This window comes from Mercenaria mercenaria, chromosome 14, assembly GCF_021730395.1.
Source record: "Mercenaria mercenaria strain notata chromosome 14, MADL_Memer_1, whole genome shotgun sequence".
Classification (NCBI taxonomy): domain Eukaryota; kingdom Metazoa; phylum Mollusca; class Bivalvia; order Venerida; family Veneridae; genus Mercenaria; species Mercenaria mercenaria.
The window spans coordinates 12,559,015-12,578,611 of NC_069374.1; the positions used below are offsets into that span (position 1 = coordinate 12,559,015).

Genomic DNA, 19,597 nt, shown 5'->3' on the forward strand with positions numbered 1-19,597 from the left:
CCGACCAGGTTTCTGGTAGTCCCGTTTTGGAAAAGAGAAAAATATATTACAGTCTTCACCTTAATTTTTTTTCAGCAATTGTCCTTTCGGGCAAGTAAGTTAAGAAAACCATTTGCCAGAAAACATTTTTAATTGCCCGAAATCATTTTGTTTATAAATATGATGTATTTTTGTTTATGCTTGATTCAACATTCAGTTATTTAAATGGTAGGCAACAAACCTACCCGCACTATCCACTAGCAGACAGAAATTATGAGAGAAAACTGTAGAAAAAAAGTAAGAACTATACCAGTATCTAGTTATATGCCAGGCGTGGGGTTCAAATTTGCACTACCTGCACTATACCCTTCTAAAACTTACTTTTTTAGCCAGGGCCTTTAAAATATAGTGTAGCTGTTCAAATTTAACTGCAATAATGGATCAGCCTAGTAGGGTCGGTAGGTCGGTATTTTTTTTTTTTTTTTGCATTATGATCAAGTAAATGTAGCCTATTATCACAGTCCGGGGCGACGTGGGCACAATAATCATCATCAACCCACCCGTGTTTAAAGCGAACAAAAAACCATTAACAATTATCGGTAATTATTCTGTTGATAAACAAGTAATTGGCCTTGTTTTCATCATCAATTAAAACCCCCTCAAACAGCTAAAAGAAGTGTGTCGGTATCATGGCATCTAAAGTGGAGATCAAAGGGGTTTAGTTGCCCGAGATTGTCATGGCATTACGTCATCTTTTCGCGCCATGTGACACATCACTGTCTGATCGTACGGCCTCGGTTCTTTAAATTGCTGAGAAGAAATCAGTAAAAAAGTATCTTCTTTAATTTTTTTAAAAAGCGAATGCGCAATATCCCGTATAAACTGACAGGTAAATGTGTCAAACGATAATAGTAGATATCCTACCTCTGTGACCTATTTGCCCTCAAGAAATTTACATTATTGTTTGAAAAGAATATCTGACATAGTGTCGAGTCAAAAAAGACATGTACAAAGATTCATTTACTTATTAAACTTATTAAAAACCACAGCGACATCATACTGCTTTATTTTAAAACAATCGTTGTTTTTATTTACGTTCACGAGGTCCCGTAACCTATTCATCCGCACTTGCAGAAATCTGTTTGCCAAAAATCGTTTTACTCGATGTATTTAAATTGCTGCCGCTTTTTCATTATTTAAGATTTTTTAATTCTGTTTTTTGTACTTTCTTGTCAAAAGTCTGAATTTTATGACCATAGTATGTATTATTTATTTACTTTTAGAAATAAATAAATAATTAAGATCGCGCTGTTTGAAATTTTACAAATAATTGTATGAAACTTCGACCGTTTTTATAGAATTTTGCGTACATTTCTGTCGACACCTTATTAAAATCGTTTTAGAATTTAAACTGTATTATTTCTAAAGCAGTGCTGAAAATTTGAAGCGATTATATTAAAAAATGAATGCACTTCAAGCGTTTTTTGTGTACGTGTCGATAAACATTTAAGTATTGGCGATACGATAGGTCGCACGTGCTCGTGGAATGGAAAATTACTGGCATGACGTTTTGATATCTTTACGATTCGCGGGTAAATTCCAGTCAATCCAGGTAATTTTTAGGGATGTAATTTCTGAATTTTGTAAAGTTACTTTATATATTGCAAATCTGAAGTCATAAATTCATGCATAAATATACGAAAGCTAGTATTTAGGATGTACATTTCAGATTCATGAAGTTCTTTTTGTAATTATTGTGAAAATTAAGGTATTTAAATTTCGGAAAAATGGCCGACCGGTGTTATGCGGACCGAAAATATCGTTGTCATTTAAAAGGAAACATCAGATAAATCGGTGAAATTTCACGCTTTTATTATTAACATGTTTGAAAACTTAGTAGCCCGACGGACTACCCAGCTGGGAAATTCGGTAGTCCGTCTGAAAAACTGGTAGCCTCGGGCTACCGGGCTACCGTCAAGATCGAGGCCTGGCTAAAGAATGAGGAGCAGTCTTTCTTTTATTCAGAAATATTGTATGGTACAACACTGAGTCAAAGTATGGGAAGATGTTTTACAGTCACCACATGGTACTCTAAAGACTGCAGCTGTGATAGTTTATAAAATCTAAAAGATCTCTTGGGAGCATGGAATTAAACCAGGCAAAATAGTGATAGACTGCTCATGTGTTTTGTGCTGTTATTTTTTTTATTTTGATTTAGGAAGTCATCTGTCTTGATCAGCTTGACTTATTTTACTGCTCAAATATTTAAATGTTTCTCATTATATTTGCAAAGTCAGCAGCGTATCAAAAAAGTTTTTATTTAACTTTGCACAGTTTATAGGTATTATCACATTCTCATATCTTGCAAACAAAAGTGACATTTTAACTAATAATTGAGTTTTAAAAGGTAAATTCAGTATGGAAATTTTGTAGTATTTTGAAATCAATTTTCAGTATACCTTGTAGAAGTGTGTGTTATTTGAAATTAATTTTTGTTATGAATACAGTCATGTGGTAAGAGACCAGGCAAGGAAACCAAAGGTCTCAAGTTCAAGTTGTTGTATGTTGCTGTACAGGGCACATTCATGCGAAGTTTCATCACAAGATACGCTTAATATTTAAAATGAGGGAGGAAAAGAAAATTAGCATTCTGAAGTTTAGATTTAAACACCTGATTTGAAAAGTTGATGGATATTGGGCCAAGTCACTACAAATTAAATTCCTATAAATTTATATATTGTATCATTAATTTGCAACTAATAAATTGATAAGTTTTTAAAGAAATCAGTTGTTTGGCCGTAAAATTTTAAATCAATTATTCAGCTATAAATTCTGGGCATGTGTAATTTTCATTATTCTGCTAACTTTACTTGCATGTGTGAGGTGAAAACATTACCTGTAATTTCTCTTATTTACTCCTACATGGTATTTTATCCCCCGCCGATGAAATCAGGAGGTGGGTATTGAAATGGCGTCCGTCCGTCAGTCCGTCCGTCCGTCCGTCTGCAGCCAGTTCTCAGTAACTACTTGGTAGAATTTCATGAAACTTGAAATAAACATGAACCAACATACTGCGATGATGCCCGTCAAGTTTTTTTTTTGATTGGTCAATTTCCCTCTGAGTTATTGCCCTTGATTTAATAAAAAATGTCCGTCTGCAGCCATTTCTCAGTAACTAACAGGTAGAATTTCATCAAATTTGAAATAGACATGAACCAAGATACTGCGCTGATGCCGTCAAGTTTTTTTTTTTTGATTGGTCAATTTCCCACAGAGTTATTGCCCTTGATTTAATGAAAAATGTCCCTCTGCAGCCATTTCTCAGTAACTAGCAGATAGAATTTCATCAAACTTGAAATAGACATGAACCAAGATACTGCGCTGATGCCCGTCAAGTTTTTTTTTGATAGATCAATTTCCCTCAGAGTTATTGCCCTTGATTTAATGAAAAATGTCCGTCTGCAGCCATTTCTCAGTAACTAGCAGGTAGAATTTCATCAAACTTGAATAGACTTGAACCAAGATACTGTGACGATGCCCTTCAAGTTTTTTTTCGATTGGTCAATTTTCCATATAGTTATTGCCCTTTAATTGTTTAAAAATCCACAGATCTGTACATAACAAACCAACCAACTGGAAGAATTACTTTTAACTTCTTTCATTATTTTCCATGAACATTTATTGTAAACATGTGATGTTGTGTACCTACACCTGGTCACCACCTTACCTTGGTCACCCCCCCCACCCCCCTCACCCCACCTAATTTTTTTTTTTTTTTTTTTCATTTTTCGTTCTCTATCAATATTTATAATCAACATGTAAACTGTTGTATCCACCCCCCACCCCCACCCCCACCCAAACAAACCATTCATTTTCTTTTAATTTGATTTTGACTAATGAAATTATTTGCTTCTTGGTAACATTCTTAACTTTTTGCTGGATATATTTTTTTGCCGTTCCTCAACTCTGACCCTTTCGGCGGGGGATTCCAATTCATCGAATTTGCTTGTTGACATTTAATTTGTCAGGAGGCATTACATGCCTAAAATATTTACCATAATAAACAATGGAATTCAACTTAACCAAAATAGCTTCTTTATTGCTGGGTACTCAGATTTAGGCTAATCATTACTAAAAATCTTGGTTATTTATTTATTTATTTATTTTGTTGGGTTTAATGACGCACAGACACAATGAAAGGTCATATGGCGACTTTCCAGCTTTGATGGTGGAGGAAGACCCCAGGTGCCCCTTTATGCATTATTTCATCATTTCGAGCAGGTATCTGGGTAAAACCACCGACCTTCCGTAAACTAGCAGGATGGCTTCCCCACATGATGAATTCAACGCCTAGAGCGAGACTCGAACCCACATTGATGCGGGGCCAGTGATTTTGAAGTCAGGAACCTTAACCACTTGGCCACTGAGGCCCCCCCACTCCTCCTCCCCCTTACCAAAAAGAATCTTGGTTAAGTCAGCAAGATAAAATAGTATAATGGCTTATTGTTGACCAATTTCGAATTAAACACTGTAAAGGAAATCCATACCAGGTTTGAGCTTCTTTCATGGACTACAAAATTTCTTATTTTGATGTTTTATGTATTTAAATATAAGGTAATTAAATGTTGAACAACTTGTGTCAGGGAAGATTTGTGTTATCTTTGTTCATATGTAACATTTTCAAGGTTGTTAAACTTTACAAACTGACAGCTTAAAATTTATAATCACCCCAAATTCTGTCAATGTTTTTGTTGGTGCAAATTTAAGGATGCAGTAATACTATACTCTAAAATTTGAATATGCACATGTACAACAGGAAGCAGATGTTGAGAATTGATGGCAACATTTACAATCTGTTGAATCTGGAGGGCACCAGCATATTCAAATCCTCAAACAGGAAACAAACTTGGATTAAAACTGTTTTGTCGAAAAACATCATTTTTATACGCCCGTTTGAAAAACGGGACGTATTATGGGAACGCCCCTGGCGGGCGGATGGGCGGGCGGGCGGGCGGTGTCCACAGACCTTGTCCGGAGCATATCTTCTACATGCATGGAGGGATTTTGATGAAACTTGGCACAGTTGTTCACCATCATGAGACGGAGTGTCATGCGCAAGAACCTGGTCCCTAGGTCTAAGGTCAAGGTCACACTTAGAGGTCAAAGGTCAAATTCAAGAATGACTTTGTCCGGAGCATATCTTCTTCATGCATGGAGGGCTTTTGATGAAAGTTGGCACAATTGTTCATCATCATGAGACGGAGTGTTATGTGCAAAAACCAGGTCCCTAGGTCTAAGGTCAAGGTCACACTTAGAGGTCAAAGGATACAAGAATGAAAAATTCAAGAATGACTTTGTCCGGAGCATATCTTCTTCATGCGTGGAATGATTTTGATGTAGCTTGGCACAGTTGTTCACCATAATGAGAGGGAGTGTCATGCGCAAGAACCAGGTCCCTAGGTCTAAGGTCAAGGTCACACTTAGAGGTCAAAGGATACAAGAATGAAAACTTTGTCCGGAGCATATCTTCTTCATGCATGAAAGGACTTTGATGTAGCTTGGCAAAATTGTTCACCATCATGAGACGGAGTGTCATGCGCAAGAACCAGGTCCTAGGGGTAAGGTCAAGGTCACACTTAGAGGTCAAGGATACAAGAATGAAAACTTTGTCCGGAGCATTTCTTCTTCATGCATTGAGGGATTTTGATACAACTTGGCACAAATGTTCACAAGCGTGAGACGGAGTGTCATGCGCAAGAACCAGGTCCCTCGGTCTAAGGTCAAGGTCACACTTAAAGGTCAAAGGTCAGATACAAGAATGACTTTGTCCGGAGCATTTCTTCTTCATGCATGGAGGGATTTTGATGTAACTTGGCACAATTGTACACCATCATGATACGGAGTGTCATGCACTGGTCCCTTCTTTTGAATTACTTCCCTTTGCTGTTACTATAAATAGCTTATATTGTAACTTTTTCATTACAAGTCGTAGGGAAAAATCGAGACCACTTTTCTGTAGTACAACATGCATGTTACGTCCAATTTTGAGGTGTTTTTTGAGCTATCTCTACCTGGTAAGGATTTTTGTATGGACTTGTAATTTTTTTTTTTTTAATTTTTTTTTTTTTTTTCTCTCTCTCTTTAAAGATTAACTTCCCTTAGTTGTGTCTATAAATAACTTACATTGTAACTTCTTTATAATTGACCCTACTGAAAAACCAAGACCACTTTTCTGTGGTACAACATTGATGTTACTTTCAAATTTTGGGTGTATTTTAAGGTATCTCTACCTGGTAAGGATTTTTTTTGTGGACTTAGAAAAATAAAAGAATTACAATAATTTCTAAAAAAAAAACAACATTGTAAACAACTAGAAAATTAAAATTCCATTTGCAAATACAGGTGCTAGTGTAAAGAAATTTGCTGTGACGGGCGTATATTGTGACATTCTGGCACTCTTGTTAAAAGCTAAAATAAGTGAATATTCAGTTGATTTTACATTCATTTTATTTTAGAGTTGTTTTAATTATGTGTTACTGGGCAGTTACATGTTTACTTTTCGCCATGGCACGCATATAACATAAAAAGATGTATAAAAGATACAAATTGCTCTCCTTGTTAACACTGCTAGAATTAGATATAAACTACCAATAAAATTTATGTCAGAAACCACAAAATTGTGTTCTCTGGTTAATTGAAAATAGGTTGAAATTTAATACATTTAGTTTTTATATGTTAAATCTGTGCAGTGGTTGTTTGATTTATTTAGATTTTACATTGTATAAGAATGTTTGAAATGAATTTATAATTTTACTGAAAAGAGAATGATAATATTTGAAAGGCATTTATGCTGTTTGAAAGATTTTGCTGGTGAAATTGAGAAACTGCAATTAAAGCAGGATTCAGACTTCCAATTCAGTTACAAGCCAACCTGTTCTAAGGATATCTCTGAACTGACACCACCTCGCTGTAAACACCACTAATTTTCATGGGGGTATTTATTTTGGTCAGCCTACAAAATTTAATCCCAAGGAAGCAGAAAAATTGCCATTCATTTTAATATGATAAAATGTCAAAATTCACAAAAAATTTGAATCGCCATGAAATAACAAATTAATTTACAATTTTGGCAAAAAACAAACTATTTGATAGCACTAAATTAAGACCACCTTCAAATGAAGACCACTCCCCAGGATGTGGTCTTTTTAGATAGATTTAGGTGTAACTCAAAGGTTCTGATTTAGTTAAGTAAATAAGATGGTCAAAATGGCTTAGTTTCAAATAGATATCTTCTTTATTTTCAGAATGAATCTCGTCGGTCGGAGATGCTGGCTGCGGCATGTGCTGTTGGGGTTGCAGGGACATTTGCAGCACCTATAGGGGGTAAGTGTTTACAAACATATCATACACTCAAAACCTGCATTAAACAGCCAGCCAAGGAGTAACACAATCAGGCTGCTTAAAGAAGGTGGTTGTTTCAGACAAGTTTCAATAAGAACAATAAGTCAATTTAGAAGTTGGCTACTTAAGGCAAGTTGTGGCAAAATACAGGTGGCCGCTAAAGCGGGTTAAAATGTGTATCATGCAGAACAGAATTTAACATTTGATTGATGCAAGTTCTGGTTAATCTCCTTAGATATTTAAAAGGTTGTAAATGTGTCTCCAGAAATCAAAAGAATGAACAACCATAAAAAGAAAATATAAAATATGATGTACACAAGTGAAAAATATTTTGATCTTAACCTGTAAAACAATCAAAATTTGTTTTTGTTTCGTGCAGTGGCTTAAAGGAAATGGTGGCCAGATTGTAGTTCTTTACCAGAAAGTACATTTGAGACTTATCACTTTGACACAGTTGGATATATTTATTATTTGTTATTTTCAGGGGTATTATTCAGTATAGAGGTAACAGCGACATACTTTGCTGTGAGGAATTATTGGCGGGGTTTCTTCGGAGCTGTTTGTGGAGCAGTTGTGTTCAGGTTGTTGGCCTTTTGGTTTAAGTATGAAGGTAAATATTTTAAATCATCCAGAAACGTAATTCCAATTGAAGGTCTGGGGTTCTACCCTGATGCACACTTTTTCCTGAAATACTGTGATGGGGCGTACCTGGGCTCTTCTGCCACTATTTAAAGCTGTAAAGCTGCCGTATGAACAAAACAAGCAAACAGCTATTTTATGATAGGAAGCTTACCAGTGACTTGCTGTGAATTAGTTTGGTGTTGGAGAATTTGTTGAACAGAGTAATGTAAACAAGGTAATGTTTAAAAAGGACTGAACACAAATTACAATCATTTGTAGCCTGTTTACATTGTTACAGTACAAAATTTGTCCGAGGGCTATAAAAAACTAAAGCAAAGATTTAAAGAGAAATCTGAATAAAGATGTTTCCTGGTACACCAGCTATAGTGATGTACAAATGCACTGGCTATAATGATAGCCTGGAGCACTGGCTGTAATGATGGTGCAGTTAGCTAGTTATAATGACAATCCGGTGCATCAGCGGTAATGTTTAATATCACTTTGTCATGTCTTTCAGGGTTTTACTTGAAACTAACTCTGCTGAGGTATAAATTTGTCAAACATTATTTGATATGTTGGTTGAAATAAACATTTATTGTTTTTATTTTCAGAAACATTGACAGCGCTGTTTAAAACTAACTTAAAAACAGATTTCCCTTTTGATCCACTGGAATTGCTTGCATTTTCATTTATAGGGTAAGTATTACATTGTCGTCTGTGTTGTGAAATAAGTAGAGTTACTATCTTTCTCTAATGTGCTACTTGTACTTACAGGTACTTTTAATTCCCTGCAACAAATTTTAAAGGAGTTTTTATACGAGTAATCTTATAGTGTGTAGGTTGACCAGTTGGTCAGTTGTCAAAATTTCTGGCTTAAATTACTTCATGTTTGAGTGGCTTCTAATGAAACGTCATACATGTAAATATCATGAAGGGGCAGTATGGGTGAAATTTTTTTAGTGATTCGTCCAAAATGCACATTTATACACCTTTGGACATAGACATTATGTGTACACTTGCAATATTAGTATGTGAGAGTTTATGTATCCTGTGTATGTATTCAAATTTTTACTTATTTCATATTTAAAATTCTCGCTTATGTCATGCTTGACAACTGCATAGCCTGTCTGGTCATCTCAGTAAGCTTGGAACAAGAATATGTTTTTAGAAGTCTCAGTGTCTGAAATCTTTTGTCCTCTACCTCTAATTGATGTGGGGAAGTTGTTCTGTTACTGTGTTTAGATTACTATTGATTTAGAATCCAAGACACTGGTTAATATGTTACTGTCCACAGTTACACAACTGAATTACTGTGGAAGCAAAGTATGTAAGAATCACAAGGCTCAATGGACAGCTGGTTTCATTTCCCATGTCAGCATTGCCAGTGGGTTTTAATCTTGTAAAATAAGACTACAAATGTACCTACAGATAAACCAAACTTTTTAAATCTCTGAAGCAATATTGGTCCTTTTACACAGACCTGACTATTGAAATAACAGCATTACAGAAACCAAATTAGCTGCATCTGTTTTAAAAAAATGGCTTTAAAATGAGTGAGGTAGGGGAAATAGGTTTTTATTGATTTTATTGCTTTGAATGTATGTATATAGTATGTATTTAGACACACCTAAGTTTATGACATTTCAGTTTTCATAAATACCTCATTGTGACATGTAAGACCACACAACACTTTAGGTTACATTATGTATGCATGTTTCACTGCATGTTTAGCTGTCATGTATCATTAATATGGTAATATTTTGAAGTGGGAGTCTTTGCATTTGTCAATGAACTTCAAGGTAAAATACCTTCAGAAATATAACTGATGTTTTGAGTTTTCCCATCTGTTAGTAGTCAGAAGTCATTCAAAACTCTTAGCAATACTAGATCCTGTTTAAGTGGGTTTGAAATAAGCTGTAAAAACAATATATATTTCGAAGACTGAATGTACTGTTAAATCAGATATATTTGGTAGGAATAAATTTTTCTTGTTTTTTTTTCTCTATTAATTTGCAAAAAGGTAGAGTGGGCAGACCAATGCTCGGCGCATACCAACGCTTGGCATATATCATGTTTCTCTGGGAATTTCTTAATATATATTTAAAATATCAGCTCTTATGAGTCCCTTTTCGTTTGTTTACATCACGCGTAATTTTATCCATGTGCGGTTTATTTCCGGTATGGTCACATGGTCACAGTAGAGCAGACGATGCAAGGCTAAAAGCCGTTCAGTTTTGTGTTCTACTCTCATTAAAACAGATTTTCTGGTAAAACAGGTATTAAAAAAGTAGCTTGCAGGCCGAATTATGGAGAAAAAAAGCATTTTTATTTTTAATTATACTTAAATAAACTATAAACCCTTATCATGGCATTTTATACTCACCCATTGTACTGCACTTTTCTGTAGCTTATGCTGTCGAAGTAATTGATATACTATGTGGACTAATGACACTTTTGAAAAGATTTCCAAAAATAATGGAAATAAATCATCAAATATCATAAGTTATTGATTTCTTGAAGTTAGACTCACAGAATTGTGATAAATTATCTTCAAATGAATTCCTATAGATAATTGTTGTATAAAATGTGTTTATTCAATTTATAGATGCAGAATAGAGAGAGGGGTAATTTACGTACATGTTTATGTACTTAAAAAAGTCAGTTAATCAATACAACCTAGTATGTCTTGTGTTAAATATGTCTTATACTTCACTTTAATACATAAATAGTTCAAAATTCCAACCTGCAGATTAATATGCCGTACGCCGAGCATTTTTATACTTCCGCATGAACTGCACAGGTTTTACCGGTACTATTTTTAGCTCCCGCCTATTATGTCACGGTGTGACTAGAAATATGTAAACAATATGGTTGAATACTCAAAGATTGTTCTACAAACTGACGATAAAAAGGTACGGTAAGTTAATGTAAAATCAGTTTTTAGATTTAAAATATGTAGTTTTTACGCCGAGCATTGGTCTGCCCACTCTAGTCATTGCAAAAACTCAAGATTTTAATTATTTTTAAGATCAGGCCCGGGTACCTATAACTTTTAAGACATATTTCCGTTTTAAACTTGATTCTCAGTGAATACACAAAGTTTAAAGAAGTTCTGTGTGTAGGAAAATTTTTGCCTATTTTAGAAAACTGTCCAATATGTCTTTAATTTTGTTTTTAAATAGAGAAAACATCTAAAATTGCAGTACATTTTTGTATTAAGAAGAGTTTCATGAAAACATTCGAAGAACCTAGCAGTTTGATTAAGTGCTATGAACATGTATATTCTAGAGAATAAAATTTGCCTTTCACTTCTTTTTTTCAGGATAGCCTGTGGTTTAATTGGTGCCTTGTTTATTTTAACACATCGAAGAATTATTTTGTTTACAAGAAAACATAAAAAGATGTCAGCATTTTTGCAGAAAAAGTAGGTATCACAATCATTTTTCGTCATGAGATTTTGCCAGTTCATTAAGTCAGCAGATGAGACTTTTAGATATTGAATGAGGAGAGCATGATTCTACCAATCTACTTGAATATAGAGATAATGAGTTTAATCCATGTCGAGGTAGATGTTTTCTGTGAAAAATTCAAAGAATGAATTATTCTTGAGAGATTACTTCCATAAGCTGAGGTTCATAACAGCAATAAAACATTCATACAGCAGAAAAAAAGTTCTTACAGTGAGCCAGATACACTGACTAATTTCTGTTTTTGTATAAGAGCCATTTTTTAAAAAATCCAGACTACTTAATTTTGCCTATAAGGTATAAGCAACTTTCTTTTATACATTGATTTTTTTTCCTTGCAGTCGATTTATATACCCTGGCCTGGTTGCCATTGTGATATCTTCTACTACTTTTCCTCCAGGGCTGGGACAGTACTTTGCAGGAGAGGTATGTGTATGATAAAATTTACCTTGAACAATTATGGGCTTTTCAGCTGTGTAGTATGATATACTATTATCAAATCTATATCTATAGTACTTTCCATTGTTTTAATTAACCTTAAACGTCAATATTTTTCCATATTGAAGTTCAGATTTCATATCGGGTGTGTGACATCACTTTTGATGTCAGTTTCATGTATCTCATCGCATTTAAAAGTTCTTTAACGACGATATTTTCAGTTTTACTCAGACTTAAGAACAAATTTACATCATTTATATAATAATTTTAAGTATAAATGCGTATGTAATAAAAAGATTATTAGATTTGCATCGAGAAATGTGCACTCGTTCTTTCGCGAAATAATATTGCGCTCCTAGTCACGCAATATTTCCACTGCAGAATTCGTGCATATATCTCGATACAAATCTAATAACCTATGAATATTGATGTCTCAATAATTGTAAAATATGCTGTGTGAAAAATTTCATGTCCGTAACTATTATATGAAAATTAAATGTATTAATTATGAGCAACTGTGCAGTATTGTAATTTTATGTACAGTATTTCAGTAACAGTCAACAACTTGTATATCTTCTCAATAGCCATCAGGAACATAACCTTCCATTTTATTTATATTTCTGAAGGCCGACTTATAAGTTTCATAAACAGCACCCTTTACTTGGAGAGTTACAAGAAAAAAGTGCATTTTTGATTTGCAATATTCAATAAAGACCTTGAGAAATGTAGTCTTTAATACCAAAATTTTTTAAATGTTTAACAATGGACTGATCCACAAGATAAAATACCAATCGACAGGTATAATTATGTCTCCCCCCCTCTGGGGGAGACATATTGTTTTTGCCCTGTCCGTCCATCCGTCCTTCCCTCCGTCCGTCCGTCCGTACGTCACACTTCATTTCCGAGCAATAACTGGAGAACCATTTGACCTAGAACCTTCAAACTTCATAGGGTTGTAGGGCTGCTGGAGTAGAGGACCCCTATTGTTTTGGGGGTCACTCCATCAAAGGACAAGGTCACAGGGGCCTGAACATTGAAAACCATTTCCGATCAATAACTAGAGAACCACTTGACCCAGAATGTTGAAACTTCATAGGATGATTGGTCATGAAGAGTAGGTGACCCCTATTGATTTTGGGGTCACTCCGTCAAAGGTCAAGGTCACAGGGGCCTGAACATTGAAAACCATTTCCGATCAATAACTAGAGAACCACTTGACCCAGAATGTTGAAACTCCATACGATGATTGTACATGAAAAGTAGATGACCCCTATCGATTTTGGGGTCACTCTGTTAAAGGTCAAGGTCACATGGGCATGAACATTGAAAACCATTTCCGGTCAGTAACTTGAGAACCACTTGACCTAGAATGTTGAAACTTAATAGGATGATTAGTCATGCAGAGCAGATGACCCCTAACGATTTTGGGGTCACTCTGTTAAAGGTCACAGGGGCCGAACATTGAAAACCATTTCCGGTCAGTAACTTGAGAACCACTTGACCCAGAATGATGAAACTTCATAGGTTGATTGATCATGCAGAGTAGATGACCCCTAACGATTTTAGGGTCACTCTGTTAAAGGTCAAGGTCACAGGGGCCTGAACATGGAAAACCATTTCCAATCAATAACTTGAGAACCTCTCGACCCAGAATTTTGAAACTTCATAGGATGATTGTTCATGCAGAGTAAATGACCCCTATTGTTTTTGGGGTCACTCTGTTAAAGGTCAAGGTCACAGGGGCCTGAACATTGATAAACAGTTCCGATCAATAACTTGAGAACCACTTGACCCAGAATGTTGAAACTTCATAGGATGATTGAACATGCAGAGTAGATGACCCCTTTTGATTTTGGGGTCAGTCTATTAAAGGTCAAGGTTACAGTGGCCTGTTCATGTAAAATCATTTTTTGGAAATAACTTGAGAACCACTTGATCTACAATGTTGAAACTTAATAGGATGATTGGACATGCAGAGTAGATGACCCCTATTTATTTTGAGGTCACTTGATCAAAGGTCAAGGTTACAGGAGCCTGAACAGTGGCTTGAGAACCACTAGGCCAAAAGTGTTGAAATTTAGCGGGATGACTGGACATGCCAAGTAGATGATCCCTATTGCAGCCAACCATCAGTGTCTCTTTGACTTTCGCTCCTGACCTCTATTGACTTCTTGCCTATAGGACTTTGCATTGGGGGAGACATGCGCTTTTTTACAAAAGCATTTTCTAGTTCCCAATTAAATTGTGTTAGTATATTGAAATCAGTCTCAATGTGAAAAATTGTTTTTACCAAAAGTAGGAAAATTTGTACCCATGAAATTACATGATTTCACAGAACTTGACCATAACTTTTGTTTACAGTTAACACATAGACGAGCTGTAGATGAGTTGTTCAGCAATATAACATGGACGACCGGTCAGGCTGATGACTTGGATGAGGAAGAAATTCTCAGTCACTGGAAACATCCGGACACAAATATATACGCTAGCCTTGTTTTATTTATCATTATGAATGTAAGAGATTTTCTGTATTGTATTACCGTATAACTAGTTATTTTTACTGCTGTAAAAGTTTACGGATTTGGGGTAAAAACACATGATTTTATTTTATATGATTTTAAAATTTATGAAATCACAAGGTCTACCAGTTTACTTGACTTTATGTGGCGAATTTATATGAGGCCAATATTTAGGAATCTGATTTGGTCGTAAAAAACAGTAAAACTTAGCAGCAGGTAAAAAATACCCGTTATACGGTATTTTATGAATGATTGTTATTCAGTGATACATAAAATTTGATTAAATGGTTATAGCCATCAGTGTTCCCACTCAGATTTTTTTTCAGGGGTAAACTTACCCCCTGGGTACAAAAACTGGGGGTAAAACACAAATTTTGGGGGTATGAAAATTCAAGATCAAATTTTCCATGCTTAAGGCTTTACATAAAACAACAAACACATAGTTTGAACGGTAGCTACAATTGCCGTGAAGCCAAACGCGGAAAGCTTTGACTGCGACATTCTTGCAGACGAGACAGTTCCCGGGGACCCGGATGTAGATCGGTAACCGTTTAATAAGTGTACATTCATTTACCAATGCGTTAAAAGATACAACCCGTCTACATTTTTTGACGTCAGAGAGCTGTAAGCCAATCGATTCGCAGATGACGCACTGCGGCAGTATTTCCAAGGTTTATTTTTGTACACATAGCGTGGGATTCCAGCTTAGCGGATTCGTCCCAGGCAGTTTCGTACGCGCGCAATCTCGCACCGGGTAAAAAATACTTGCGTGAATTTTATTTTTATTACGTGATTTACGTAGTATTTTACGTGAGTGGGAACTCTGGCCATATTTATACTCACTTGTTTCTGCTGGAAAGTCATCATAGTAACATATTATTGACAGATCTGTGTTTTATAAACAAAATAAAAAATGCAAAAATCATTTGATTTTTTGTGGGAAGAGTGTTCCAAAATGATTTTAGTTACAGTGATCCACTTGATAATTATTCCTGTAATATTATAAATGTTGTTGAAATGTGTAGTTTAATTTTTTTTTTATATTTCTTGTTCCAGTTTTGGATGGCTGCCATATGTAACACGTTACCTATCCCGGCTGGAGTGTTTGTACCAGTGTTCACCATAGGTTAGTTTTCATCTAAATATTCCATTGGCTGTAGCGCTTTATTTGTTGAAATAGTTACATAGTTACAGAAGATCAGTGAGAGTTTTCTTCCAACGTTGTACAGAACAAAATGGTGCTTTTTGTGTTGGTATATCATTATATATTGCAAGACTGGTTTTGAGCACCTGTGGCGGAGTGGTTAAGGTCTCTGGCTTCTAATCACTTGCCACTCACCGATGTGGGTTTGAGCCTCACTCGTGTGAGGAAGCCATCCAGGATGCTTATGGAAGGTCAATGGTTCTGCCGAGATGCCTGCTCATGATGAAATATTGCTCCGAGAGGTACTGTGGTCTCCCTCCACTATCTACAGTTTGAAAGTTGCCGAGATGCCTGCTCATGATGAAATAATGCTCTGAGAGCCACTGTGGTCTCCCTCCACTATCTACAGTTTGAATGTTGCCGAGATGCCTGCTCATGATGAAATAATGCTCCGAGAGGCACTGTGGTCTCCCTCCACTATCTGCAGTTTGAAATCTGCCGAGATGCCTGCTCATGATGAAATAATGCTCCGAGAGGCACTGTGGTCTCCCTCCACTATCTACAGTTTGAAATCTGCCGAGATGCCTGCTCATGATGAAATAATGCTCCGAGAGGCACTGTGGCTCTCCTCCACTATCTGCAGTTTGAAATCTGCCGAGATGCCTGCTCATGATGAAATAATGCTCCGAGAGGCACTGTGGTCTCCTTCCACTATCTGCAGTTTGAAATCTGCCGAGATGCCTGCTCATGATGAAATAATGCTCCGAGAGGCACTGTGGTCTCCCTCCACTATCTGCAGTTTGAAATCTGCCGAGATGCCTGCTCATGATGAAATAATGCTCCGAGAGGCACTGTGGTCTCCCTCCACTACCTGCAGTTTGAAATCTGCCGAGATGCCTGCTCATGATGAAATAATGCTCCGAGAGGCACTGTGGTCTCCCTCCACTACCTGCAGTTTGAAATCTGCCGAGATGCCTGCTCATGATGAAATAATGCTCCGAGAGGCACTGTGGTCTCCCTTATCTGCAGTTTGAAATCTGCCGAGATGCCTGCTCATGATGAAATAATGCTCCGAGAGGCACTGTGGTCTCCCTCCACTATCTGCAGTTTGAAATCTGCCGAGATGCCTGCTCATGATGAAATAATGCTCCGAGAGGCACTGTGGTCTCCCTTATCTGCAGTTTGAAATCTGCCGAGATGCCTGCTCATGATGAAATAATGCTCCGAGAGGCACTGTGGTCTCCCTCCACTATCTGCAGTTTGAAATCTGCCGAGATGCCTGCTCATGATGAAATAATGCTCCGAGAGGCACTGTGGTCTCCCTTTACTATCTACAGTTTGAAATCTGCCGAGATGCCTGCTCATGATGAAATAATGCTCCGAGAGGCACTGTGGTCTCCCTCCACTATCTACAGTTTGAAATCTGCCGAGATGCCTGCTCATGATGAAATAATGCTCCGAGAGGCACTGTGGTCTCCCTCCACTATCTACAGTTTGAAATCTGCCGAGATGCCTGCTCATGATGAAATAATGCTCCGAGAGGCACTGTGGTCTCCCTCCACTATCTACAGTTTGAAATCTGCCGAGATGCCTGCTCATGATGAAATAATGCTCCGAGAGGCACTGTGGTCTCCCTCCACTATCTGCAGTTTGAAAGTTGCCGTATGACCTATAATTATGTTGGTGTTACATTAAACCCAACCAAAACAAAATAAATAAATAAAAAATAGAGCTTGTTTTGTATTTTTGGCTATTTAGTATTTTATTTTGCTAAAATAGTGAATATCAAGCAGATATATATGTAAAGTACTAGATTGGTCATCAAGGGAAAAAAAGCCTGATTCACTCACAAAATTGACTACATAGTATTTAGTAGTGAATGGGTAAGGCAAAAGTTAAAAGTAAATGCACCTTACAATTTGTATGAATATTTACTAGATTATGTAGGAGCATATTTTGTATTTTCTTGCCAGAAATTATGTGTGTCTTTGTCTTTACTGATTGAAATTCCCAAACAGTCTGGTGTTATATTAGTAAAAAGTACAAGTGTGGTGATATATTAGTGAAAACGGAATTTTATACTTTCTCTCGAAAACAACCAGATTTATTACATGGTTCCTGATATAAATCTGCAGTCAATAGCTGGTGCTGTATGACCAGTCTGTATTCAACTCCTGTTTACTGGGCTAATAAGTCAGAAGTTTAAATGAATTTTGGATTTCTTTTACTGAATGGCTTGCCAGTCAGTAGTCAGAATGGTTGCTTGAAGTCTTAAGGAGTAATATTTTACTTGCATGTTTCAATGATTTACTGAAAAACATGCAGTTTTAGTGTACATTATGTTGTTACAGGAGCAGCATTTGGTCGTCTGATTGGAGAAAGTATGGCAGCTTGGTTTCCTAATGGAGTGAAATCAGGGGATGTGATACATAAAATAGTACCTGGAGGGTACGCTGTAGTAGGTGAGTTGATTTTGCTTTGTTTTGCACATTATTGCTTTGTGCTATGTGGTCCTGGGACAGCAGCTTGTGTTTTGAAAAGAATTGGAAGAAATATCTTACGCTTGCATGATCATGATGACTGATTTGGTCTGAACAATTGGTTTTGCCATATCTTTGTGATACCAGCAGGTATCAAAGTTTTGATTCCACACCTCATATCTTTTATTTTGATGTAAATGTGACGTGAAACAAAATTTTTTAGTCCTGTTCGGGGCTATATAAACCTGTTCTGTGTTGGTGGGCTGTAAAACCTAAATCAAATGAAAGTGTTTAAGGAGGGTTTGTGTGCATCTTGAGTTGATTTACTCTCGCCTGCAGAAATACCATTTGGGCAAACAGAGCTTGCTGCCATTGTCAGGCAGTAAAGATGTCTGACCTCTGACCTAATCACTTGACCTTAACCTCTTTGAGTTTGAAATGAGAATTGTATGTAGAATTATACAAACTGAGGAAGCTGTCAGATCCCAGTGACTTGCAGAAGGATGTTAGCTTCATTAACCTTTAGCCTGCGGGTGGCAAGAGATTCTGCCTTTGCGACCAGTGCAGACCAAGATCATGGTCTGCACTGTTCGCTATTCAGTCAATAAATTTTCAGTGAACACCCCTTCGAATAATAAATGGTATCGCCCAAATTGAATGATGGACCAGTCCATTTTAGAAATTTAGCAGGCTAAGGGTTAAGGTGCTGCCAATGCCTGAGATAATGCCTGTAATGGCACCAGTTGTCCTCTTACACCATTCAAGTTAGGAAGTTGTCATATGACATAAAATTGTGCCAGTGTGACTAAAAAAATAAACAAACCATTATCCATGACTTTACCTTGAAATTTTATTTAAAAACTATGCATTGTAGAAGTACTCAATATAGGGTCATCATGTTGCAATTATAAGGTCAGATTTTTCTTTTTTTACATTTTTGTTTCATTTATAATTGTTAATTTTAGGTGCTGCATCATTGTCTGGTAGTGTAACTAGGACCATATCAACTTCTGTGATAGTGTTTGAGCTGACTGGTCAGATCTCACACGTTCTTCCTGCTGTGGTAAGTTTTGAACTGTGTGGTTAGTTAAAACTGTATCAAACTGGTGTGTATGTTAGAACAAAGTAGTTAGTTAAAACTAATTTTCAAACTGGTGTGTAAGTTCGAACTATGTGGTCAGCTGAAGCTATTTTTAAACTGTTGTGGTAAGTTTAAACCATGTGGCTAGTTAAAACTATATCAAGCTGCTTTTTAAGTTTAAACTATGTGGCTAGTTAAAACTTTTTTTTTAACTGGTGTACCGGTAATATGTTTGAGGTATTTGCTCTGGCAATTAGGGTCACCATGTCCTGGCAAAGCCAGAAAATACCACCTATATGAGATTATATAATTAATTTTGTAAAAAACAACACACTTTTATAGGAACTTATTCAATGTCTGGTCAGTAATTATAAAAACAAAATTTAAATTTAAAGCCTTATCCAGTCTTAGAACACAAGTTCTAAAAAACACAGCATTACAATTTGATTATTTTTATTATGGGTTAA

The 19,597-nt window shown here is 36.3% G+C and overlaps 1 protein-coding gene across 1 annotated transcript in view; it reads left to right on the forward strand.

The window, feature by feature from the left end:
- The window catches only part of LOC128548367 (chloride channel protein 2-like), a 52,970-nt gene that overhangs the window by 19,155 nt on the left and 14,218 nt on the right, over nucleotides 1-19,597 (forward strand). Inside the window, exons 8-16 of the mRNA XM_053522957.1 lie at nucleotides 7,284-7,362; nucleotides 7,865-7,990; nucleotides 8,613-8,697; nucleotides 11,324-11,425; nucleotides 11,810-11,894; nucleotides 14,268-14,420; nucleotides 15,482-15,551; nucleotides 17,921-18,031; nucleotides 19,015-19,112. Of these exons, the coding sequence (XP_053378932.1) occupies nucleotides 7,284-7,362; nucleotides 7,865-7,990; nucleotides 8,613-8,697; nucleotides 11,324-11,425; nucleotides 11,810-11,894; nucleotides 14,268-14,420; nucleotides 15,482-15,551; nucleotides 17,921-18,031; nucleotides 19,015-19,112 (909 nt within the window). The remainder of the gene's footprint in view (nucleotides 1-7,283; nucleotides 7,363-7,864; nucleotides 7,991-8,612; nucleotides 8,698-11,323; nucleotides 11,426-11,809; nucleotides 11,895-14,267; nucleotides 14,421-15,481; nucleotides 15,552-17,920; nucleotides 18,032-19,014; nucleotides 19,113-19,597) is intronic.